The sequence below is a fragment of the Plectropomus leopardus genome, chromosome 21, assembly GCF_026936395.1.
Source record: "Plectropomus leopardus strain MGB_pleo_1.0 chromosome 21, ASM2693639v1, whole genome shotgun sequence".
NCBI classification, from domain to species: Eukaryota; Metazoa; Chordata; class Actinopteri; order Perciformes; family Serranidae; genus Plectropomus; species Plectropomus leopardus.
The window spans coordinates 27020193-27047164 of NC_142196.1; the positions used below are offsets into that span (position 1 = coordinate 27020193).

Genomic DNA, 26972 nt, shown 5'->3' on the forward strand with positions numbered 1-26972 from the left:
TGAAATTTAAAAAAAGTTGGCGATAAAAGTGATGAGCAGATAAAAAAACTGTTGACTGTGAGACGAGGGAACCGAGGAGCTGAAATGCAAATTGATTTCTGGATTTTAGGACTCATTAATGATGTTGTCTTTGTATCAGCGTTCACGGTTTGTTTCTGTTGCTTTAAAGTGACCAGAAAAAACTCTGTTTTTGCAGTTTTACTCTGAGGATAAATGAGTCTGTGGTACTTTTACACACACAGGAGTTTTCACCACGAGGAACAGACATGGCTGCTTTTTTTTGTTGTTGTTGAAAACGTCACATTTTGACGTCTAAATTATTCATTCGGGTGTGCGCGGCTGTTTTTTTTTTTTTGGCGAGCGTCCTCGCTGGCTCAGCAACATAAATACGAAATGATTTTTTATTATTTGGAACAATATGTTGTTTGCCAGCGCGTGACCCAGTTAGGCAGTTAAATAATGTACCGGCAAGACGCTGCTGCTGATATCTGAATAAGGTTAGTCAGCACTGTGTGTGTGTGTGTGTGTGTGTGTGTGTGTGTGTGTGTGTGTGTGTGTGTGTGTGTGTGTGTGTGTGTGTGTGTGCGCCCATGTGTGTGTGTGTGCGCACCCTCAGTACCGTCCTGCATCAGCCTGCATGTTTGGAGTTTGGTGCCTGGCTCAAGGGCGCCTCTGTGTTACTAACGTCAAGACGCAGTGGTTACATGTAACCAAGTACATTTACTCAAGTACTGCAACTTTCACTTACTTGTACTTTTAGTAAAGTACTGCATTGTATCAAATGTCATGTGTTTTTAATGTAAAAAGTAACTATATGTGTCAAATACATGTATTACAATTCAAAGTAAAGTATTCACCTCTGAGATATAGTAAAGAAGTTTAAAGTAGTATTTATTGGTTTATTATCAATACTACTACCCATGTGGAGACTTCAGTGTCTCACCCAAGGACACTTCAACATGTGGACAGACAACCCTGAGATTAGTGGACACCCGCTCTGCCCTCTGAGCCACAGCAGCTGCCGCCGTGACTCAGACGCTCGACCGCCACGATGATGTAATCTCCCTGACTTGGACGTGACCTTTTGGCACAAACATGACATGATGTCATGTCCGAGTCAAAACTTTTTTTGACTCGGACATGTCCTCTGTGACTGAGGCACGTCTTTTTTGATTTGGACACGTGTGCGACTTGGACGTGATCTTTTAGGGGCAAACGTGTCCTCTGTGACGTTTACATGACATCTCAGATTTTGGAAGCCATCGCCTCTAGTCATTGTGCTGGAACAGTATATTTACAGTAGATGGTACAGTCTACATGCTGGAACGGTGTATTTACAGTAGATGGTACAGTCTACATGCTGGAACGGTGTATTTACAGTAGATGGTACAGTCTACATGCTGGAACGGTGTATTTACAGTAGATGGTACAGTCTACATGCTGGAACGGTGTATTTACAGTAGATGGTACAGTCTACATGCTGGAACAGTGTATTTACAGTCGATGGTACAGTCTATATGTTGGCAAAGCATAATTTCTGGTACAGTTTATTTACAGTAGATGATACAGTTTACATGCTGGTACAGTCTTAATGTTGAAACTGTGTATTTACAGTACACGATGTATGTAGTTTATATGCTGGCATAGTGTATTTACAGATGGTACCATCTACATGTGGGAACACTCTATTTACAGTAGATGGTACAGTCTACACGCTGGTGCAGTGTATTTACAGATGATACAGTCTTCATGCTGGTGCAGTGTATTTACAGTAGATGGTACATTCTACACGCTGGTGCAGTGTATTTACAGTAGATGGTGTAGTCTTCATGCTGGTGCAGTGTATTTACAGTAGATGGTGTAGTCTTCATGCTGGTGCAGTGTATTTACAGTAGATGGTGTAGTCTTCATGCTGGTGCAGTGTATTTACAGTAGATGGTGTAGTCTTCATGCTGGTGCAGTGTATTTACAGTAGATGGTGTAGTCTTCATGCTGGTGCAGTGTATTTACAGATGGTACAGTGTACATATGGGAACAGTGTTTTTACAGTAGATGGTACAGGCTACACGTGGGAGCAGTGGATTTACAGGTGCAGTGTACGTGCTGGTTCAGCGTATTAACAATAGATAGTCTAGTCTGTTACAGTAAATGAAATGTCCCAAAATGATCAATTTACACGTGTAATTGAATTATTTGCACAGTATGTGGTTATCACAGGGTTTTTGGGCCTCAGATCGCGTGTTAGCAGTCCGAGTCGGAATAGAAAAAACGAATTGGTTTTACGTGTTGGTGGATTTTCTTTATTGCACATTAGGAGTTTGGGAACAGGTCTTGAGACGCGGGTACCTGTGTCTGGGTAAAAGTCCAAAAACAACAACACGTTTAATGCCTCAGACTGCACATTCATCCATCCTCCCTCTTGTTATCTCCACCTCTCTCCCAGCTGTAATTTCTCCTTTTTTTGTTGTTTTTTTTCTCCCTCGCTCTCCACCTCTCGGTATCTCTCCTCCATCTCTCCTCTCCCTGCAGGTCTTGTTGTGTGTAATTTATTTTTGGGGACACAAACAGCTCACTGTAAATAGAAAGCTGTTAAGCTGCTGCAGCACTCTGTTTTAATAGAGCCCGCGTTTGGTTATGTAATGATTAAATAGCTGACCTGCGCTTTAATGGCGCCGTAAATCACCGAGCGCCGTTTCGCCGTCTCATAAAGCCGAAATCAGCTGCTGGAGGAGGACGCGGTCAACAGCCAAGGTCAAAGGTCACAGTGGGGTAACTGTGCTGTAAACTGAGGAGCACCGTCCTAAAACGTCTGCGAGAGTCTGTCAGTCAGATCATTTTAAACTGTTTAAAAGACGATTATTAGATACCAACAGTGGCTGAGCAAAAGTACTTTACCCAAGTACAAATTTGAAGTACTTTTTAATTCCTTTAATTGTAATTTACATTACAAAAATAAACAGTTATAAAAGCTGATAACAATAATCATTGTCAATAAAAGTAAATAAAAATGTAAACTAATAATAATAATAAATTAATCTAGCTTTTTTGAATCGTCTAAAATATGACCTCATGCAAGCATAAAAACTTTTCTGTGCTAAATTAGTTTTTTTTTTAAATTGACATGTTATTTAAAAAAAAATTTTATAGTCACAATTTCAATTTGTGTTTTTTTTTTGGTCTTTAATTTAATCTAATTTGTGCAATTATGTATTTATTTTTTTGGTTTTAATTTTTTGCATCAATTTTTTTTGTGTGTTTCATTTAATTTAATTCAATTTGTGCAATTTGAGGGTTCATGGAAACCCGTATACTGTTGGAACAATTTCAAAATTTGTTCTTCCCATCAGTCACTTAAAAACAGTTTCACACCAGTTCAGGGGACTGGAGCCGGTTCGTGTCGGGTCAGGAGAAGACCGTTTGAACTGGTTTTAAAACGAGTCTTTGGCTCACAGATGGTCAGCTGGAGACACGACAGACAGGTGTGAACGTCAGTTTGTCTCGGCCGTCCACTTGAGTTTGGATCTCCGCAATACATATTATAACCAAGTGTGAAAATGTTTTTTGTGTGTGTGTGTGTGTGTGTGTGTGTGTGTGTGTGTGTGTGTGTGTGTGTGTGTGTGTTTGTGTGTGTCACTTTAGTCCCAAACCCTTAAAAAGCTCTTTAAAGTTTAAAAGCATCCATTAACGCTGGATACAAACACCTGAGCTGCTGTTTGTGACTCTGTTATCCTGCATTTACGCCAGGTGTGTGTGTGTGTGTGTGTGTGTGTGTGTGTGTGTGTGTGTGTGTGTGTGTGTGTGTGTGTGCGCGCGCGCCCTGCTGGAATGGCAGCTTGTAAAACAGACTGTGACCCCTTGTGGCTCCTCGTCCCGCCCCCTCAGTCTGTAGCTGGCGACCTCTGACCCGGCTAACAGAAGTACAGGTGTTGTCTGCAGAGACAGGTGGCGGCAGACGCACGCCGCCGCGCCGCTTTGATTTCTCTCGTCTGTTATTTTGTAGTCGACATCAAAACGCGTCTCCTGTAACTCGAGCTACAGTTACGTCCAAACAATCATGAAAACAGACAAACAAAATATTAATATATTTATAATATATATATATATAATATAATATTTTTCTTTTTACTATTATCAAAAGAAATCAAACCAAATAGTTTTGATTTTTAAGGTTTAAATACTTCAAGGTGCCTGAACGCAGCACAAAAAAAGACAGCTGTCCAGGTTTCAAAGGGTTAAATGCAGCGGTGGATAAAGTGCTCAGAACGTGTTCATCTCACAACGGTTTTGGGCAAAATTTCATCCATCAACCTGTTTATTTTTACTGTTTCTGTTGCAAAGATAAAATATGTATTTTTTCTGCGTTTGTTTGCACAAAACTTGAGACAAAGTTGTTTGTTCTCGTTAGCAGCTTAACACGCCCATTCGTCTCAATGTCGCCACGCCGAGTGAGGTCTTCAGTCTGCTGAGTGTGTGTGTGTGTGTGTGTGTGTGTGTGTGTGTGTGTGTGTGTGTGTCCACCTCTCTGATCTTTTTAAATAATGCATTAAGTATTAATAGAAGCACACACACAAAATAGGAATGATAAGTAGGCGCAGGATGTGGTGACAGGAGAGATGACGGACATACCAGCCTGCTGACAGCACACGCTCTGTACTGAACACACACACACACACACACACACACACACACACACACACACCCCAGATAAAAACAGATCACCAACTTCAATCTGGTCGTGAGTCCGTGTTTTTACTGTAGCCGCAGGTCTCAAATAGCTTCATGTTCTCCCATAAAACGAGACACAACAGGGGAAAATATACTTACTTCATGCAATGGTCAATTTTGAGATTTTGGGCTATTTCACTTCCATTACTTGCATGTCTTCTGTCAGAAATACCCATTTAGGTGTTTTTTTAAGTTCAGATTTATGTTATGGGAATGTAGGCAATGCAAGACGTGCGTATTTAAAAAAAATAAAAATAAATAATAAACATATATTTATTATTATTAATATTAATATAAAATCAATTAAGAATTATTATTAATAGTATAATTATAAAATAAAAAGAAGAATTATTATTATTTGATTTATTTATTTATCTATTTACCTTTTCTTTAATCATTTGCTGCAGGACCATGTACACAGCTCTGCTCCACTGGCAATGGGAAAGCAGTCTATAGCCTTATTTTTAGTGGGTTTCTCATGTTTAAAAAAGCTGCAGGCACACACTGATTTCAGTTAAAAATGGGTATAAGCTGCTTGCGCAGACATGCAATACAGCTGTACTTTTGGGAGAATTTTTCGGGTGTGCTCACCGTCAGTCTGACCTCCAAAAAAAGTGACAATTTGTGTCCAACCCGTCTGATCGGCGACTTCTTTTAGTCTCCGTTCCCCTAGAATTCAGCCAGTTACTGTGAGCACAGTTTTGTTTTTTAGTGACGGAAATGACGGCCAAAACTCTGAAAAACAGGATCCATGGTGTGACAAACCTCCCGAAATCTCCCTCTTTTACTCAGAAAGTAATCTGATTACATGTGATTCATAATTGAACAGGCCCTGAATGTGTTTCTGTGCCTTCAGCTCCTCTGTGGCGGCACAATAGAAACAGCTTGTGAATAGAAATACATTTAAACCCCTCATTATGGACGTCAACTGTCTGGGTTCTGGCCCAAGGCTGCTGTGTGTGTGTGCGTGTGTGTGTCTGTGTGCGTTTGTGTTTGTGTCTGTGTCTGTGTCTGTGTGTGTGTGTGTGTGTGTGTGTGTGTGTGTGTGTGTGTGTGTGTGTGTGTGTGTGTGTGTGTGTGTGTGTGTGTGCTACATTACCCACTTTTGTGTGCAAATCTTCTCACGTGTAAGTGTGTGTCAGAGATAGGTGTTAGGTGTGTGTTCACGTCCGTTTGGCTTCACCTTTGCATGCGTGCATGTGTTTGCGTGCGTGCGTGCGTGCGTGCGTGTGTGTGTGTGTGTGTGTGTGTGTGTGTGTGTGTGTGTGTGTGTGTGTGTGTGTGTGTGTGTGTGTCCAAGGCTGGCATTCGTCACAGCGGCCGCTCTCTGTTCCCAGACTCTGAATGTATTCATGAGTTAGCTGTTGACTCAGGTAGTTAGTTCACCTGTCCACACACACACACACACACACACACACACACACACACACACACACACACACACACACACACACACACACAGAGGCACATGTACAGCACACACACGCATACACACACACCCTGCTGTGTCTTTGTCCAGACATTTAACAAAAACCTGCCAAATTTCCCTCCTCAGCCCTCAGCAGAAAACCTGTCTCCTATCCCTCCATCTCCCTTGTCCCTTTGTAAAGTTAAACTCCCATGATGCTTAGCAAACAGGGAGCTTTGAAGTCAGCTGAGATAGAGGGCGGGCGGGTGGGGGGATTTCCTGACGTCTGGTTTTGTCCAGATCTGCGAGTCAAAGTGAACAGACGGCAGTTTTCCTGGCGGCGGGAGGAGGGAGCGTTTGGAAGGTGAAGCCTCTGTTTTCTCCGCCAGGATTCTTGTCATTGATGTAACATTCAATCTGACTCATTCAGCTCCGACTGCAGCAAAATCACGCCGATGGCCGCACAGCCGCACGCCGTACTTTACCCAAAAAACACCCACAACCACACTGATACCACCACTAACACAATAACACACACCACCAATGACCTGATCCTACTAATGAGCCCTGAGTGTGTACGAAAGTCTGATTTATCTTCTTCCTCAGCGACACACCGCTCCATTATTCTCCTAAAACAGCAGTGGAGTAAAAGTACAGTGAAAAACATTCAAACACAATTTTAGATACTTTACTTTAACTGTTGAAACACAGACAAAGAAGGCATTTTTGCTTCACACATGCAGACTGCTGCTTCTCTTTATGTGTTATATTTTCCTTCATTTTTATGCATTTTTAGCTTCATTTTTTATTTGTATTGTCAGTAGGTTGCATGTATTTATTTTATTTTCCATCTTATGTGATGTATTCAGTTTTTATCCTTACTTTTCTTACTTTTACTGGTATTTTCAAGTGGGTTTTATCCATGTGAAGAGGCATTCTGTACTTTCTATTCTGATCAATATTTCCTTTTTACATGCAGGTTTTATTATGTCTTTATGTGTCTTTTTATGTGAAGCACTTCTTGTATATTATATATATATATTCATTTCTTGTATGAAAGGTGCTATACAAATAAAGTTTATTATTATCATTATTATTATTATATAAATGTATTATTATTCTTATTCTTATTCTTATTCTTATTATTATTATTATTATTATTATTATTATATTAATATTCAAATGGCACTCACTCACATTTAACCCCTTTGAGACCTAAAAAAAAGGTTTGCAATGAGCAACAAAAGATGACATGATGCAAAAATCGAAAAAGTACAGGAAAATTACCTGAAAATTGGTTAAAAACAAACAAACTGATAGGTTGTCTCCTGTTGTTTTTTGCAGCAGAAAGACGATATCAGCCTGTCGGAGGGCAGCACGGTGGACCTGAGGAAGCCCGGAGAGGAGGAGGATGAGTACTCAGAGATGGCTGAAGAGGCCATGGACCCCGACAACTGCTTCCCAGACGGTAAGCACAAACACACACTCACACACACACACACACGCACATACAAGGTTGGACACAATTCACACTTTGACAAAGGAAACAGACCGAACATGTTCGGACATAATCCCCGCAACTTTCACTTTGACAGCTGATTACTATATACATTCATAAATGTCAACCATCCTCTAAAATATAGGATTATATTACATAATATTAATTATATTAATATAGGATAAAATATAAGATTTTCAAGTTTCCTTTTCTTCTGTCATGTTTTGTAATTCGAGTATATTTGAGTATTGGACTCATATTTCGGTATATTTTGACATCTGTATCGACTACAGTGTTAATTTATTGCTCAGTAACGGAAATAAAAGCGTCAGCCCTGCAGAAAAGGATTTTAAGGTTGCATTTCATCTCTCAACACCAAAATACAGGATGGCTACATCTGCAAATATTAGGGATGCAGATAATTGATTTTCTGGTTAAGCTGCAGAAATATTGTGAGCAAATGCTCAAGTAAGTGCAAGTGCGCTAAACCTACTTAAAATCAAATTTTGCTGACAGTTCTGTTGCCAGAATAAATGCTGACATTGTATGCCTCTGCAAATGTTTGCAAATGTTAGATTTGTACATTATAATGTCAACTTTTTTTTTCAACAATGCTGTAGTCAATGTGAGGTTTGGTTTCTGCACAAAAACCACTTGTTTATGGTTGGGAACATGCATGTTGGGGCTTAAAATACTCAGTTTTGGTGGCAGGAAGTGCAACATTGCCTCATTTGTTGTGGCTCCATTCCAGCTGGTAATCCAGGTACGTCTCAAAAAACAGCAACTGCGTTTTGTGGCACTGTTTCCAGAGGAAAAACTGTGACGGGTCGCTAAAAATGCTCACGTTTGATGGAAAAAAGGCACTTAAAACAGAACTTATTTGCTAACGAACATCTGGTGATGATGTTGGTTGCTCTTAAGTTTTCTGTAGTTTGGAAACATCTCCTCTCTCTTCTAGTGACAAGCTCAGCTCATATGATGTAACGTTTTCTTCTGCTGACTGGGCTGCTCATGATGCGCAGATACTGCCAGCAAAACTCTCTAACATCATGACAGGCCATCAGTCAGACTGTTAGGCTGTGACTTTGTTACCTAAATTTTATTCAATCCACAAAAATCCTCAAACTGTGCCTCTGCAGAATAGCAGTGAGTGAGCGAGGTATCAGATCAGAGTCTTTAGTCTGTAAATGTTTAGAAGCTGTAATGTTTCCTCTAACCGCGAGCCCGTCCCGCCGCCCGCTTGCCCCAATACTTTCATAACGAGATTTATGATCCTGTGTTGACGACTCAGGTGAAAAGCAAACACCTTGTTTCTTTCCTGACTCAGCCGGTTTGCTCCTGGAGCTTGCAGATTTGTCTCAGGCCCAGTTTTGCACCGCTAGCACGCTCACAACACAGAAACGTAACAAATAAAGAAAGGCTGGGGAACACTGGAGTACTATTGGACAACCAACAGCCAATGAGACCCTGAAGACCTGAAATAACGTCTTAAAAACTGCAAGAACAAGAGAATATTTATTTTGGTTCTATGCAGACGATACGCAGCTTTATATTTACATATTACCCGACGATGTTTGCTCTATTTATTACGTTTGATCAGATCAAATTAAAAATGACACAGGGTGCTAATTAGCAAAAGAAGAGGAGCTGCTCTGCAAGAAAACACCAGTCTTAATAAGTCTTTTGATTTTTTTGAACATTTAAGAATTTGCAGCAGAACAGATCAGGTTTCTTGTACTTTCGATAAAGACCTTGTCCATCTTTCATGAAATGTCTCAACAAAACCCTAAAATATTCTGGTCTTCAACATGATGAAAAACATATTCTTCATCACATTCTGGTGCACAAAACCATGAAAAATAGAAAAGGTTGTTTTATTTAGATTTGTTTACGTTTACGAACTTCTCAAAATCGACTAATTTCTGGTTCTTTTGATTTCTCCAGTAGATTATAGTCATGCAATTCTAACCTAATCAACAGTTTATTCATTTATTGTTGATGTAAGGATCATACAAGGGAATTTAAATGTAAATATTTAAATACAAGAAGACAAATAATGCAAGATGCAGGAGGCATAAAATAATACAATGCAACAGACCAAAAACAGCAACAACAGAAAGAATAAAAGCTGTAAAACTACAAATAAAAGGAAGTAAAACAGGTCAAATGTAAATTAAAAAGGTAAAATGAATAAAAATAGATATATAATATCATCTTTACTTATCCTCTCAAATACAGTTCAACTTCAACTGACAAAACCTTTGAAGTTAAAACGTATAATTTTACAGTTTTTAAAAAACTAAAATTTTTAAAAACTTAAAAAAAAAAGTACAGTTTTACAGTAATTTTATTTTTACAGTGTTTTGGATGCTTAGACGAATCATTTTACTGATGTCTGAGGTTTTGTCTGGACCTGGTTTATATTCATCTGTGGAGTCTTTTAAACCAGCTAAATAAATAATAATAATAATAATAATAATAATAATAATAATAATAAAATCAGCACATACTCGGCATATAAGGAGATGGATTTCATTTGATTTGTTGTTTAAAAAAGGTCAGTATTTTGTGACGTTCTTTAGTGTACAGATACAGTTGTTTGTCTGGTGTAGTTTATCGTGATGATGATTTTTTTCGATTGAATTTCGATTTTCCGAATAGCCTTCAGCCTCTCGGTGAGAGAGCAGCCGTGAGCGTGTCTCTCTCGCTGCAGGACGGTTCCACTAACCACGAGCCCGTCCCACCGCCCACTTGCCCCAAAACTTTCACGACGAGATTTATGATGCTGTGCCGACCAACCCGGGTGAAAAGCAAACACCTTGTTTCCTTCCTGACTCAGCCGCTTTGCTCCTGCAGCACACAGATTTGTCTTCGGCTCAGCTAACACGGCCGCGAGACGCGAGAGCGGTGAGGGAGAGCGCGAGGGCGCGTTATGGATTCTGTTTTGGCAAAAAGTGGCTGACTCCAGATCAGAGTTCAGCGAGAGGGAAGAATCGTTCAGACTGATTTTGCCCGTTTGACTTTGAGAGGCAACCTGAGGTAAAACGCTCAGACAGATTTAGGCCAGCCAGCTGGAAAACCCTCCGAAGAACAAAATCAACAACAAAAAAGCATCCCCAGCACCTGCAGTGACTACATTAGTGAGAGGCAGAGATGTAACAGCAGACTAATTCACCAAGGATGGTCAACGCACACATTCAAATCCAAAAACACACATTTTGGCCTGATTTTACTGTTATATCTCTTTTATATATCTATAAAAGCTGATGTTTCTTTCAAGTAGCAATCCCTCAAAAAATATTCTACATTTCTGCAAACCACTGATACATTTGCACATTACTGGTTAAGATGTTTTTTGGTCTAATCACAAAAATTCTCACAAAAATCCCCATTTCTGAAAGCACAACCCCTGCTGGAAAATGAGCTAAAAAAAAGCTTTTTGTGGCACTTTCCCAGCAGCAAAAACTCACACTGGTCACTAATTTTTCACAAATCTTTAATGGAAACCCGCCTTTTGATGAGGTGGTGACGCGTCATATCGAAAAGATCGATGGTCACCTTCACTGTGACATCGTAATGTTCTGCAAAAACACTTTTCTGTCCAATTCTCGGCGTCATATCTCAGATATTGAATTTGTGACATTAATGTGTAAACTGTGCTGATCGTAGAGATCGTCTGTGTGCGAAGCGTCCGTGTTTTCACAGAAACGGATGTAAACTGTTGGTGCAACTTGACTGATTTGCATTCGACCGTGTGGCGGTTATTAGAGTTATTGGATCAAATATTACAAAAACTGTCTCTGTGTACAAGATTTTGTCGTCCTTTCCCAAAAAACTGTGACAGCAGGTTACTGTCGGAGTCGAGTTGTCTTGTTTGTGCAAAGTTAAGAAGAAATATTCACGAGTAAAGACATTTTGCTGTGTTCTTAAACAAGGCTGGAATAAAAGACCTGCACGCTTCAGGTGTTCATATTAATCGCCTCCTTAATTCTTTGTACGGGACAGAGATGTTCTTGTGTGGCCCGGCGTCAGTCCCGTGTCCCCGTCCACCCAGAGACAGGCCTGTTTCCTGTAAGAGCTGCTGTGGATGAAAGCGCCTGCCAAGCGGCAGATGTTGAATTAGCTTTGATTCATTTAGAAGATTGATGCGTCCATCGCGACTGTCCCAACACGCCGCCCGATTCTCCCTGATTCAGCAGAGTCCTTCACAGCGGGCTGACGTTTGTCACCAGCTGGACTCACATCAGCTGCTCCGAGCGCCGGCGCAGGAGGCGTGAAACACGAACAAAACTCCGTCCTTTTTCGCTCATCAGAGCGCCTCTGTTAGTCGGTGAGATTCAGTGGAGACAGGACAGGGACACAAACTGAAACAAGAGGACACAGGAAAAGTAGAAAAATATTAAACTGTTAACTTTATTTAATAACTTTTTTTTTATCTTAATTTGTCTTTTTAATTTAACTTTATTTTCTTATTTTCTTCTTATTTCTTAATTATTTTCTTTTAACTTTTATTTATATCCCTATTATTTATTTTAACTTAACATTTATTATTATTTTTTATTAATAATAATTATTATTATTTATTTATTTTAATTTATCTTTAGTTTAATTCTTATATTATTATTTATTACTAAATATTAAAAAAAGAAATTAAGGGAAAGGGGTGCAGAAAAAGCTCCACCTAGAAAGTTTTGTTTGCTCTCCTTTTAGCCGAAGCATTTAAACTAAATCCCTTCCAGCACAGGCCAGTCAGTACCTCCGGACGTCTGCTGATTAGTAATAATTGCAGAGTTTGTCTGTGATCTTTGTCTGTTATATTTTCATCTAAAAAGTCAACTGTAAATTATGCACCATGTTCAGCAGACGGAGGTCATGTGGAAGTTGGCATCATGTTTTTTTTTTCCAAGGTTTTTTGTTTTGTCTTTTTGTCTTTTTGTCTTTTGTCTCTTGTTTTCTGCCTCCTCTGCCGTCGTGAAATTCGAAGGCAGCTTTGGCGACTCTGAATGAAAGTTTCCGCATTTTGGGTGCAGGAGGCTCGTTTGGCTTCGCAGCATGGAGACCCGTTTGCAGAAAAAAGCAAATCCGTCAGAGGAGTGAAATCTGATTAAATGGATGACATGCATGGCGGCGCTCCGTGAGGAGCATTTGTCTGACTTTCAGCAGCCTCAGCGGTAATTATATGACGACACATCCGGCGATAATGTCAGTAAATTTGACTAAAATACAGACTGTGATTATTCCGTGTGAGCGCGCCGAATAAAAGAGACGTGGAGGGGTAATTTGTAAAGTACAAGAGGTCCCTCAGTACTTCTAGTCCAAGGGGAATACGGCTAAAAAAAGACAATGAACCTAGAAGATATGATGCAAAATGAAAGAAATGAGAGCGGAGGATAGATGGATGAGTGAAAAGGGAACGAGATGAAGTGCAGCCCAGTCACCAGGAGGAAATGATCGCATCGTACATTTCAGCAAACTATTTTGAGGTCACTTTTCCTTGATTTTTAGATCAGTTTTCCATGATTTTTGAGGTCTTTTTTCTTCATTTTTTTGATCATTTTATCTCGATTTTGTGATAATTTTTTCTTGATTTTGAGGTCATTTGATATTTGTGATTCCACCATGGCTTGATGTTTTTACCTGCTTTGTTGTGCTGCAGCCTGCCGTCCAGTCAGGAGCAAAGCAGATCAAATCATTTTGGCCGCGCTGTGTTTTTAGCGACCCGTAGCTGTTTTTTTCCACTGCCTGCAAATCTACATATTTTAAGCCAAAACAATATCATTTTCTAACCATTACCATGATGTTGTTTTATTATCCTAAAACTAACAATAAACTAACTAAAGTTTAACATCTAGAGTCGACATATCTGCTAAACAACATGTTAAATGTCACGTTTCTGCAGAAATTTACAAAAAACACATTTTTTTCTGGCAGTTGGGTTTTAAAATAAAACTCAAAGAAAAAAATTCAAATCAAAAGAGTAAAAAGACTAAAGAAGAGAAGACTGAGAGTGAGACAGACAGTGAGACAGAGAGTGAGACAGACAGTGAGACAGAGAGTGAGACAGACAGTGAGACAGAGAGTGAGACAGAGAGTGAGACAGACAGTGAGACAGAGAGTGAGACAGAGAGTGAGACAGAGAGTGAGACAGACAGTGAGACAGAGAGTGAGACAGAGAGTGAGACAGACAGTGAGACAGAGAGTGAGACAGACAGTGAGACAGAGAGTGAGACAGACAGTGAGACAGAGAGTGAGACAGAGAGTGAGACAGGAAGTGGGACCAAAGGAGACGATGGTGACCTCTTGACCTTGGTGATGTTAAAAGATTTTGGGGGACAGACTCAGAGTTACCGCCTGGTTTCCCTGCTGACTCAGCTCGCGGTCCCCTCACACTGGACCAGTACCACCAGTGTGCTGACACAGCAGTGTGTGTGTGTGTGTGTGTGTGTGTGTGTGTGTGTGTGTGTGTGTGTGTGTGTGTGTGTGTGTGTGTGTGTGTGTGTGTGAGTTGTGGTTCCTGCGAGTCGGCCAGCTGCTGCAGAAGTAGACCAGAAACACTAACAACAGCAGGCAGACACCAGCTGTGTGTGTGTGTGTGTGTGTGTGTGTGTGTGTGTGTGTGTGTGTGCAGAAACAAAGTGGCCATCTGGAAGTTGTAGTAAAAGTCTCGGGATGTTTGTCGGCTGCCTGCTCGTTCGTACGTCCTCTCTGAGTTGTCGGCGTCCCCGCGCTACCACACATTTAACCCTTTAGCGCCTGCTCTAATATTACACACGCACACAAAACGCGCTTTTCAAAATCAAGCTTAAAAAATATTAAACGTCAATATTATTTTCTACTTTTATTGAGTTTTTTAATCATAAAAAACAAACTAAAACAAAACGTATTATTTTCAGTATGCTCCGTGCACAGTATTTTTGTCTTCCTGGGATATGTCAGTGATTCGCAGCAACGGTGAATTTTATACATTATTATTTCTTGTGCAGTGTCTCATAATCACAATCATGTAGTCCTGCACACAAAATGCATTTTTCAAAATCGAGCTCTAAAAAAATATTAGACATTAATATGATTTTCTACTTTAATTGAGTTTAATTTTTTAACCAGCATCGGTCCTAATCCTAAATATCAAATATTCATTAATTTTCAGAATTTTAATCCTTTAAATGCCACTATGCTTTAGATGAAAAAAACACCAAAACATAAATTATTTTCAGTTTACTACATGCTAAGCTGTTGCAAGTTTTTTTTTTAGAAAAGCAGAAAAGCTGAAAGTAAGATATGCTAGCATCAGAAATGCAGAAATCAGAAATCAGAAATGCACGTTTCCAAAAATGTGCATCAGGTGATACGACAGGTGTGTGTGTGTGTGTGTGTGTGTGTGTGTGTGTGTGTGTGTATGTGTGTGTGTGTTGCTCTTTCAGGATCACAAAAAGATCTCGGTGTATTTGGAGAACATAAAAACTGAAGAAACAAGCTCCAGCCCATAATTTACCTGTGTGTGTGTGTGTGTGTGTGTGTGTGTGTGTGTGTGTGTGTGTGTGTGTGTGTCTGTGTGTGTTAGGTTTGTGTGTTTATCTGCATGCATTGTTTTTGTTCAATAGAGAGCTGCAGTTTTGGCTATTAAGGATTATCTGTGTGTGTGTGTGTGTGTGTGTGTGTGTGTGTGTGTGTGTGTGTGTGTGTGTGTGTGTGTGTGTGTGTGTGTGTGTGTTCCTCCACGCTGTGATTACAAAGCACAAACAGCAGCGCGCCTCCCTGCTGCTCGCTCTGGCTGTCACTAAGACAGAGTGTGTGTGTCGGCCTGAATGGCGACGCCCCCCCCCCCCCAATTATTCATCACACGGGAAAAAGGTCGTCCGGAACGGGAAACTCTCGGCGAGAAACGCTATCGAGTCGCAGAGCTGCGGCGTAAAGAACCTCTTCAGATGAGTGAAGGTCAACGGTTGGGCGTCAGAGTTCCCGTTTTTTCGTGATGGGGTCAGAGCGGACAGTGGCGCCGCCGGACGAGTTAAACGGCTCGTTAATAACGCACTCGCTGCACAGTGAGAGGTAAAGGTGTGCCAAAGGGCCAAAAACATGCACCTGAAACCTGAGAGTCCGGAGCTTTAAAGGAGCACTTCAACATTTTGGGAATTCACTAACTGTAAAAGATAAATGAATATCCGAGGCTATTTTTGCTTAAATCACTGAACTCGACAGGCTTATATTGTTGAGAGGTGTCTCAGCAAACATGGAAATACGATCAAATCATTTATTCAACGCTTTGAGACCTGCGGATAATGGCTTTATAAACAAATAAAAAGAAGAAAATTACATGAAAATTTCACCAAAAAATAATAAGAAATCCAAATATAAAGGGAAAAAAACAAGGAAGTAAAAAAAAGGCACAAAATGACCTGAAAAACGCAAACAAACAAACAAAATGAGAGAGAGAGAGAGAGACGGTAAAATTTAACAAAAAAAGGGTTAGAAGGTAATGAGCAACAAAAGAAGAAATGGCCCAGAGGTTATCAAGAAATCTGTAAAAAGTACAAGAAAATTACCTGAAAATTTGATATAAAAATGAAATACAATCAAAGAAAAAGGAAAAAAACCAAAAAACAAGGCAAGAAATGACCTGGAAATGCAAATAAACAAACAAAACGTTGCAGAAGGGCTGCAAATATTCACTCAAACTGTTTCTCTTATAACTTCACATCCAGACTTTTGCTGTTTTTTTGTCTGATAGAGAGATTTCGCTGAGATTTCTGTGTGTTGGCAGCAATTATATTTCGTTACAACTTTCAGTTGTGAAAATGAAATTTTTAAGAAAAGCAGAATCAGGAGAACGTGTTCGGAGGCTGAAATTTAACCAGCACCACTTCCTGTTGTCCACACAGAAAGATTCACTCACTGCGGCACAATTGCTCATTATGTCACTGTTATCTCCACTCAGCCACACACACACACACACACACACACACACACACACACACATACAGTTGTATGCACAAATACCCGCCTGTACACACACGTATCTGCAGATACAGATACATCATTGACCAGCATGCATGCAAGAAAAAATAAGTATAATAGATCCAATGCAAATGTAAAAATCCATATTTAAGTCTCTAACACAAACACACACACACGCACACACACACACACACATCTGTGCTGACAGCGGGCGTTAGATTAGCTGCCCCATTGGTCGTCTAAATGCCAACTCATTGGTTAATGTTGTGAAGCTGCACGACACGCGATTGTGGCTGAATGTTTGAGTGTGTGTTTCTGCCTCGGTGAGCAGTGTGTGACGCCTGCAGCAGCTGCAGCAGCAGAGAGGCGTCTGCTGCTCCCTCGTCCTCCGACTCAAAGGTCTCAGGTGGGACTCCTGCAGCGCAGAACATTTCGTTTCTGAAGTGCCCGTGAGCAAACTCGTCACTCGCTTACTTTGTCACTTGTTTCACCGTTCCCCGAAGCTGCGACGCTTTTTCTTGAACAGTTAGATGTTTCTGTCAGCGTGAGTTCAGATGTTTCTGCTGCAGTGAAAACAGGAACCTTTATATCCAAAAACAGGTGAATATTGGTAGAAATACGTTTTGGGGACGTAGTAGAAATCTTCATTAACACTGTCTATAAAAACCACATCCATAAATCATTATGAATTATCAAAAGAAAACCATTTAGCATATGGAAAATAATATTTATTTGTATTTTTTTCATCTAAAAACATAGTGGCATCATCATGACAAAAACCTGGCATTTTAAGGGTTAAACTTCTGAAAATTAATGATTATTTGATATTTATGATTAGGACTAATGCTGGTTAAAAAAATAAACTCAGTGAAAGTAGACAATCATATTAATTTATAATATTTTTTACAGCTTGATCTTGAAAAGCACATTTTGTGTGCAGAGCAGTATGAGTGTGAGTATTTGACACTGCACTAAAATAATAAAAATAATGTTTAAAAATCAATGTTGTTGCTAATCAATGACATATCTTTGGCTGTGATATTTTAAAAAATCTACTTTGCGCGTAGTATGTTGATTTTTTTCCATCTAAAACATAGTGGCATCATGACAAAAACCTGGCATTTAAAGGGTTAAAATTCTGAAAATTGATTAATATTTGATATTCATGATGAGGACTGATGTTGGTTAAAAAAAGTAGAAAATCATATTTATTTATAATATTTTTTAAGCTTGATTTTGTGCGTTATATTAAAGCCAACCACCATTAATATCAATAGACTCACTGTGTTTATAATACAGTACATATACTGTATATATGAATACTATGTGTGTGTGTATGTGTGTAATACTGCATTTATGTGGAGCCAACAAGACAAGGGTCAGATACAATCACCTGGCGGGGGATCATTCAGCAGCATTTTCTGAGTACTGATCGATAGCGGATCAATGCGGCGCGCGGCGGTGAGCGCGCGAGGAGGCGTCTGCTCCGCCGACAGGTGACGTCACGAGCCGCTCAATGAGCGTTTATGCAGCACAAGTGTTTATGATGGTGGCAGAGGGGGTTTCCTAACACACACGCACGCACACACACACACACACACACACACACACACACACACACACACACACACACACACTATAACTCTGCCAAGTGGGCTGATTGAGTGTCGGATTACCACTCGCTTGTTTTCATTGGATTACTCAACCGGCGTATCGGGGAAAAGCCTATTAGTCGCCATGGCAACAGAAAGCCCAGGTAATCAGAGCTCTAATTACAGAAAAGCAGGCGGACGCTGCAATCAGTGAGCACACACACACACACACACACACACACACACACACACACACACACACACACACACACACAGAGCTCAGCCTCCTCTTCCTCACTCAGCAGAGGAAGTTACTCTGAATATTTGTGTTTGTTGATTAATTGATTCATTTATTATTCAGGCTCATCCAGTTGCTGGCAGGGGTATAACCTCAGATATATGCTGAGACAAAAAGTTGAATACTATATAATTAAAAAAAAAAAAAAAGATCAAATTGGTTTGATTTCTTAAGAAAATATGGGGAGAAAAAAGGGAAGAAATTAGTGAAAAATGACAAGAAAATAACAAAAAAATGTTTAAAAAAAAACCAAAACAAAAACAAAAACCAGGAAAAAATGAAAGTCCAGAATACCAAATTGATAATTCTGTATTTAAAATTATGTCACTTTTTTTTTTTTGCCTTTCCTTTATTTCCTTCTTTCTTTCTTCTTTCTTATTGCCTTTTCCCATGTTTTTGACTCAAGGGTTCAAAGGGTTAAATACTTGTGAGAGGCGTCTGAAAGCGCCTGAAAGGGTTAAAGTTCCTATATGATATATGTTTAAAATGACAGAGTTGTACAGTTTTGTGTTAAATTGGCGCACAGAGGCGAACAGTGAGCAGAGTTCCCAGTCTCGGGTGAGGTGAGCGTTGTGGTTTTGTCGGCCCGGTCGTTGGTCCCCTCGCAGACGCGCTGATTGAATTTGGAAACGTCAGCATCAAGCTTTTAGAGCCGCAGGCGGCCGAGCGGAGCGATAACGCGGAGCGATAACGCAGAGCGATAACGTGGAGCGACGGGAATCTGATCCTCTGGTTATCAGAGGATGCCGAGTGATCTCGTCTGTTTCAGACTCATCCAGCTGCTCTCAGGATGATCAGCTCAGATATATACTGAGTTATGCATACGTTAAAAAAATAAAATAAAATAATAATAATAATAATACTGACATTGGTTTAATTTCTTTTGACAACATGGAGAAAAAAAGTCAATAAATTAGTTTTAAAAAATTGACAAAAGAGAAAGAAAATTATGCAAAATAAAATAAGGAAAAATGTGCAGAAAACCAAACTGATAATTACATGTTTCTATATTAAAAATGGTGTTACATGAAAAAATATTTGTGCCTATTTATTTTTTTTCAGCTCTGTGTGGGTAATTTTCTTGTTGTTGTTTTTTTTTATTATTTCTCTCTTTTTTTTTTTTTTGCTTATTTTGAGGTAATGTTCAAGCAGTTTTTACTAGTGAGAAGTGACAAGAAAATTATATTTATTTAAGTAACAGACAGAATGTTTTGTTTTTCTCACTTTCTTGAGGTCATTTTCTTGTCTCTGTTTTTTTTTTCTTACCTTGCATTTTTTAAGGTAATTTTCTTGTAATTTTTCTCTAATTTATTATTTATTTTCTAATTAAGCTGCAGATTTAGTGAGCTAATAAATGTTGTGACATTGTAAGCAGGTGTTCCCGAAAACAAATTCCTCTATAACCGAGGTATTATTACTGCTTTAACCCTGCCTAAAAAAAGATTTTACAAACAAAGACGTACGCTTCTGCAAACACCAGATATGTTCGATTTTTACGCTATTATGTAGCAGAAGAAACATCTGTCAAAGACTCTGTAGTTATGCAACACAACATGCCTTTTAACACACACACACACACACACACTGTGCAGTGTGTTTGCATGCTCGAGTATCTTAACACAAGCAAGAAACTCACACACACACACACACACACACACACACACACACACACACACACACACACACACCGACACCAACCAAAGAAATACATAGAACACTTAATGCTGCAGGCAACTGTGTACAGCAACAAAGCAGACATGGCATGGCCTTGTGTGTGTGTGTGTGTGTGTGTGTGTGTGTGTGTGTGTGTGTGTGCTCGCGTGTGTGTGCTCGCGTGTGTGTGTGTGTGTGTGTGTGTGTGTGTGTGTCCTGGAGCGCAGCGCTGGGCTGAGCACACGTTAAACTCCAAATAAAGAAATGAGAGTCACATAATCCGTCGGCGTGGATGTAAACACAAATCACAAATGTAAATATCATGCAGCAGAGATAATGTCCTTTATTGACTTGATGCAAACACTCATATTATTCTTTAGTTTTTTATAATATTATTAAAGTAGGGTGCGCTTTATCATTAAAGCTGCAATAATCAATAAATGAATGAAGATTTGGAAACAAAAGAGCTCCCACTACACCGCCTGTCTCCAGTAAAAACACAGCTTTCTTTTTTAATAATTTCTGAAAAATAGCAGTTTTGGAGGTGGGAGCTTTGTGCCCGTCAGCGATGAAGTGGCCCAAATCTGACTGAAAATATCAGATCCCATGTGATTTTTTTTCTTTTGCTGTTCACACTGACATCAAACAATCACAGCTGGGTCACATCTGGGCGAAAAAAGTCAGATTCTTGGACAGTTTCTGCTCACTATATCATTATAATTTAGGGTAAACAGACAGTTTAAGCCTCCCTCTCTCTCTGTGTTTGTGTGTTTGTGTGTGCGTCTCTCGGCCGCAGTGTGCGTGGCGAGGTTTCAGTGCTGCGACATCGACACGACGGCGGGAGCCGGCCAGATGTGGTGGAGACTGAGGAAGACCTGTTACCAGATCGTGGAGCACAGCTGGTTCGAGTCCTTCATCATCTTCATGATCCTGCTCAGCTCCGGAGCGCTGGTCAGACTCACTTTATACCCTCAGTTTACTTTTTACCACTTCTTATTGTACTGCATTACACGGTCATGTTGTGTACTTTACTGTTACATTTACTGCGCTCTACTCAGCCATAGTTTCCTCTGCTTTACGTCACTGAATTCACTTTCGTGTAGGTTACTTTATAAATTACTTTCAACTTGAACTTAGAACATTATATATGATATATACATACACACACACACACACACACATGTGTGTATGTATATGTATAGAGCTACTGTATAAAGCTACTGTATATATTAGACACTTTTTGAGTTTTTGATTGATGTGTCGGTATGTCGTGTCGTGTGTATTTATGTGTTTTTATGTGTTTTTATGTAATATTGTAAATGAAGATAATAGAGGAAGAGCAGCTACTGTTTAAAACATAAGCTAATGGGGATCATAATAAACAAACAAACTTAACTATAATAATAATAATGATAATAATAATAATAATTAGTAATAGTAACCATTTACTCAACCTTAGTTTACTTACATGATTTGTTACTTTACACTTTTAATTTACTATAGTTTACTGTAATAAATTCAGTTTTTTGTAGTGTACTTAATATTTCCAGTTTTACTGAACTTTAATCTAGTTTACCTCTGTTAACTTTACTTCACCGTTAGTTACTTCATACTTTAAGCTAAATTTACTGCACTTTACCTTCTGGTAATTTATTTTAACATAGTTAACTGTAGTTTACGCTATAATTTAACTTACCTCAACTTTCTTTGTTTTTGTTTACTGGTCTACTGTGTTGTACTTAATTTTACTTTAGTTATTTTCCTGTGGTTTACTAAGGTTTAATAATGTATTTATTAGTTTTAAGCGGTTATACATTTAAACAACTGAACTTTCCCAGAAGGAAGTATATGGCAGTGACAACAAAATAATAACAATAATAATGATGACGAAAATGATTTTTTTTTTTTTTAAAGACAGGAAGTTAAACACAAATTTGACATTCAAAAGGCCATTAATGAATGTACAAGTAATGGGAAAAAAATGAAGTAAAAGTACATTAATATAGCATCAATCAGGGTTTATCGATTACATATTCCTCGCAGTAAATTGACATATTTATAGGACATAACGGTGGGAGACCTGATGTAATCTTTGAGACGTATTTTAACACTGAAGTCCAACATTTTTGAATCTCCTCACATTATAATGAACCTTTGGGGACACTGCGCTTAAAACAGAGGAGCTTCACTCACTTTACTGTTTTCTACTGTTCTTTATGACGCCGTCTTTTGTTTCTGAGTGACGTCCCTCTCTGCGTCCCCCCTCAGGCCTTTGAGGACATCTACATCGAGCAGAGGAGGGTGGTGAAGGTGATTCTGGAGTACGCAGATAAAATCTTCACCTACATCTTCATCCTGGAGATGCTGCTCAAGTGGCTCGCTTACGGCTTCAAGAAGTACTTCACCAACTACTGGTGCTGGCTCGACTTCCTCATCGTCGACGTGAGTCCTGATCGGTTCTTCATTTGTTCATTTGTTGTTTTTGTTTGTCATGTTTCTTTAAAAAAAAACTGAGATTTCACGTTAATGTTGACGTCACAGAGCAGAAAATGATAATTAACGTGACAGCGCTGCTGGTGATAAGAGCAGTGATGTAGAATAACTCAAGATTTAAAAATGTAAACACTTCATTTACTTTATCAGTTTACTTAATTTTCTTAACCAGTCTGAAGTTTTCTTAATAACTTTACTCAACTTAATCTTTCTCAGTTTACTGTAGTTTATGTTGTTTAGTTACTTTACTTTTTACTTTACATTATTTAATATACAGTAGTTTACAAAATTCAATAGTTTACTTATTTTATTCACTACTCCATACTTAACTGTAGTTTATTTTACTTAAATACTGTGCTTTACGAAAATTATTACAGTACTAGGATTTAATAAAGTAAACACTTAATTTATTGTACTTTACTTTATCAGTTTACTTTTTTTTAACCAATTTGTGGTTTTCTTAATACTTTACCCAGCTTATTCTTTCCAAGTTTACTGTAGTTTACTTTAATGTCTTTTAGTTATTTACTTCTTACTGTACACTCTACTATAATTATAATACATGGTAGTTTAATTTGTTCTCTTTATTGTAATACACTGTATTTTCAGGTAATTCAATCCAAATTCAAAATTCAAAAATTAGCTTTAGGTGAGATAAGTTAATCACTTTACTCATCTTATACATCACTTTACTTACTTAAGTTTATTGACTTAACATTCAGTTTCCTTATACTTTACACTGATTTGCTTTAATTTTATAAAATTATTTTCAGATGTAGAAAATGTGATGTGTTGATGGTTGCCGTGGTGATAGCGGCATTAATGATGTCAAAGCTGACACTGATGACATCACTGAGGAGTCATTATGAAATTTTGTGATCTTCATGCCGAAAATGTAAAAATATGCTGACATAATAATTTTCATACAACAATCAAAAAAAATTGGATTAACTGTTTTTATTTTTATTTGTGTATTTTATTTACATGTTTTGCTGACTTGAATATTATTTGCCTTCCGTCCTCAGGTTGCTCAACATAATTTCCATTGCTTCCACTTTTTTTTTATTTTATTGAATGTAATATTTCAGATTTTCTTCTTGTTTTATGTCTACTGTCTTGTTTTCATTGCCTTTTTTAAATTTTAAATACTTAAAAGAAAATCAACTAAAATTAACAATAATGCATCCATTAGAAAAAAATCAGAAGACGACAGATGTGCAATTTAACAATAACAGAAAATGATTTTAATGTAATTCTAATTGTGATTTTATGTAATATTGTATCACTTGAAGTACTTATTATTGACAGATTAACATAAGCACCGATTCCAAACTTTTTAACATGATTCGACATGTTATTTACAGTTTTTGAGGACAGATGTGTGCAGGCTCTCAGGTACTGTGTGTTGTCGTCTCGCTCCACAGCTGTAATGCCGCCCTATAAATAAAACGACGTGAGACAAAGAGGGACAGAGAGAGAAAGTCCAAACAGCTTCAGGCCAAACGATCAGCTGTGCGCGCGCGCACACACACACACACACACACACGAAAAGATGTGCACATCCGGACACTCACACGCTCTCTTTCACTCTTTCAGAGGTGAAGTGATGCACACACACAGTTTAGATGCACACCGTAAGTATAGTGTGTATCCACTGAGTCTCTCTGGTTTTCTGGGGGTTTTGCGCCCGGCCGTCTTCATGAACGACGCTGCGTGTTGTGACGTTTTTATTTGACTGCAGTGGCCTGAAGAGAGACAGAGAAAAAGAGAGGTGTTGACTCACGGAGGTCTAACGTGCAGATCTGAGACAGCAAACAGAGCAGAGTGTTATGAATACAGACAGAAACACCCACGTCATCTAATTAAAGCTGCGTTCATTCGTTTTTAGCCACTAGAGGGCAGAAAAACACAAATTCTAGCCCACAATACATCACCACATTATCAGATCCATGATAACGTACCTGCAGTAAAGAAATAGATATTAAAGTGTAGTCGTTTTTCTGCCACTAAAATCCAACAAATTGCTTGTTTAACCAAAAAAAACCAAACAAAACAAAACATTAGCGATAACATCCCATACCTTTGGTTTAACATCCCATACACAGGAGATAATATTCCTTTGGCAGGAGATAATATTCCATACATAGGAGATACAAGTAGGAGATAAGTTTCCATACGTAGGAGATACAAGTAGGAGATAAGTTTCCATACGTAGGAGATATCATTCCTTAGGTAGGAGATACTGTATACAGGAGATACTTACAATATAATTTCAATTCATAGGTGATAACATACCGTATGTAGGAGATAACATTCTGTAATATAACTTATGTAGGAAATAACAGACAGTACATACACTTATGAGATAGTATCTTGTACATAGGAGATAATATTTTGTAACATAATGTATGTAGGAAATAGCAATCCATAAATGGAAGATAACATCCTGTCCATAGGAGATATTATCTCGTACCTATGAAATAGTATCTCAAACATAGGAGACAAAATTTTGTACATAGGAAATAAACTTTGGCCAACATTGACTGTCCCTCACACGGCTTCTGTATTTTTCTGATCTGCTCGTTTAATTTGCACTTTTTCCCGATATCTCGATAAATTCAACGTAATCTACATTTCCAAAGCACCGATTCCATCAATATAACAACATATCATACTTACCAGTCAAACGCTTTGTTCATTCCCTAATTAATTACAATCATTTTTTGTCATTATTAATCTACTGTCAGTGAAACGCAACACTCCCACAGATGTTTCCCTGTAGAGGCATAAAACTGAAAGGCTTTTGTTATGAAATACACGCAGGAAGTACATTAAAAGAAGCGTAATACTGAAAGAATTGAATTTATGGTCATTAATTAGGGAAAGAACAGTGGTTATATTTCAGAAAATAATTTAAACTCTGTGCGTCGGACTTTGGTAATATGTTAAAAAATGTCTGACCCTGTAGATCTCAGTGTTGGGTCAGCTGGCTCAGTTCATCTCTGTGGACCAGATCACCACCATGCGGGTGCTGAGGACGCTCAGGGCTCTCCGTCCTCTCCGGGCCGCGTCCCGCTTCGCTGGTATCAGGGTAAGAACCAGCTGAACTCACCTGGAGCTCCGTCTGACCGAACCAACCTGCGACCTGCTGCTCGAGTGAAAAATCAAACTTTTAGGTTTTAGAGATGCTCTGGTTTCTGTGTAAGACTTGATGCCATCCTGACTTTGTTGAGACGGAATATGATTTTATTTATGACACATCGGCAATATTTTACAGTTATTATTCATCTCTGGAATAACTTAAAGTAATATATCCAAAATCTACAATTTAAAGAACTTTACTGTAACTTTTCCTGCAGCTGGAGAAAAATCCGTCTTCTTTTATATTAATTTCAAAAGTTTTCGGGGCCGTGTTGCAGTCTCAAGTTTTCGTGATATTGAACTGACTATGGATATTTAGGTTGCTGTGCAAACATGCTGAGAGATTTCCTAAAAAGCACCTGAAGTACTTTCACACCTCATAAAAACATCCAAGAGTCACAGAACAGTCTGCCTCCTTTCTCTCAGAGTAAACATTTAATAATCTCTTTCTCCTCCGCAGTTTAAAACCGACGCTGAACTTAATATTTGCATATTTAACTAAAATAATGATTTCTTTCATGTCTGGCTTCACCTGAGGAATGCTTCAGTAATATTTCTTTCTTTCACAGGTCATCAAGAAAATGAAAATGATTCGTTTTTACAAAGTAACTTTATTCAGTCTGCTCTCCTGCAGGAGTCTTCAGTCAGCTGATTCAAACTAACGCACCTTTTATCCTCAGCTCTGATTGGCTGGTTTCATCGTGTCCTCTCCTGCTCTGTCTTTCATTAGACTAGAAGTTAACTGTCCCGCTTCTGTCTTCTGTTTCTCCTCCTCCTGTCTTTCCATCTGTCTTTTTATATGTCTTTTTTCTATCCTTTCCCTCCTCTCTCTCTCTCCTCCAGGTCTCACTGGTCAGTCTGGTGGCCAACACGTTGGGTTATTCAGACTTTGCAGCCATCAAATCCCTGCGGACGCTGCGGGCCCTGCGGCCCCTCAGGGCCCTCTCCAGATTTGAAGGCATGCGGGTAAGAGTCAGTATTAACTCAGACTCACCTGGGCAGCGCTGGAGGAAGCTCCCACATCATTTACTCAAAAAACCCAGCTAATGATACACAGTAAAAATGAAATATTAAAAGGTGAAAGTATAAAATGTACCACAGAGGATTCGGACTATGTTTAAAGAAAAAGAAAATTACATTTCAAGAACAAACTCGTAATATTACAAGAATAAAGCCATAATTTTACAAGAATAAAGTCATAATTTTACA

At 38.8% G+C, this 26972-nt stretch overlaps 1 protein-coding gene across 1 annotated transcript in view; it reads left to right on the forward strand.

The window, feature by feature from the left end:
* The window catches only part of LOC121960950 (sodium channel protein type 5 subunit alpha-like), a 216091-nt gene that overhangs the window by 166117 nt on the left and 23002 nt on the right, over positions 1-26972 (forward strand). The window contains exons 26-29 of the mRNA XM_088071892.1: positions 7478-7601; positions 20926-21080; positions 22398-22571; positions 26607-26729. Of these exons, the coding sequence (XP_087928018.1) occupies positions 7478-7601; positions 20926-21080; positions 22398-22571; positions 26607-26729 (576 nt within the window). The remainder of the gene's footprint in view (positions 1-7477; positions 7602-20925; positions 21081-22397; positions 22572-26606; positions 26730-26972) is intronic.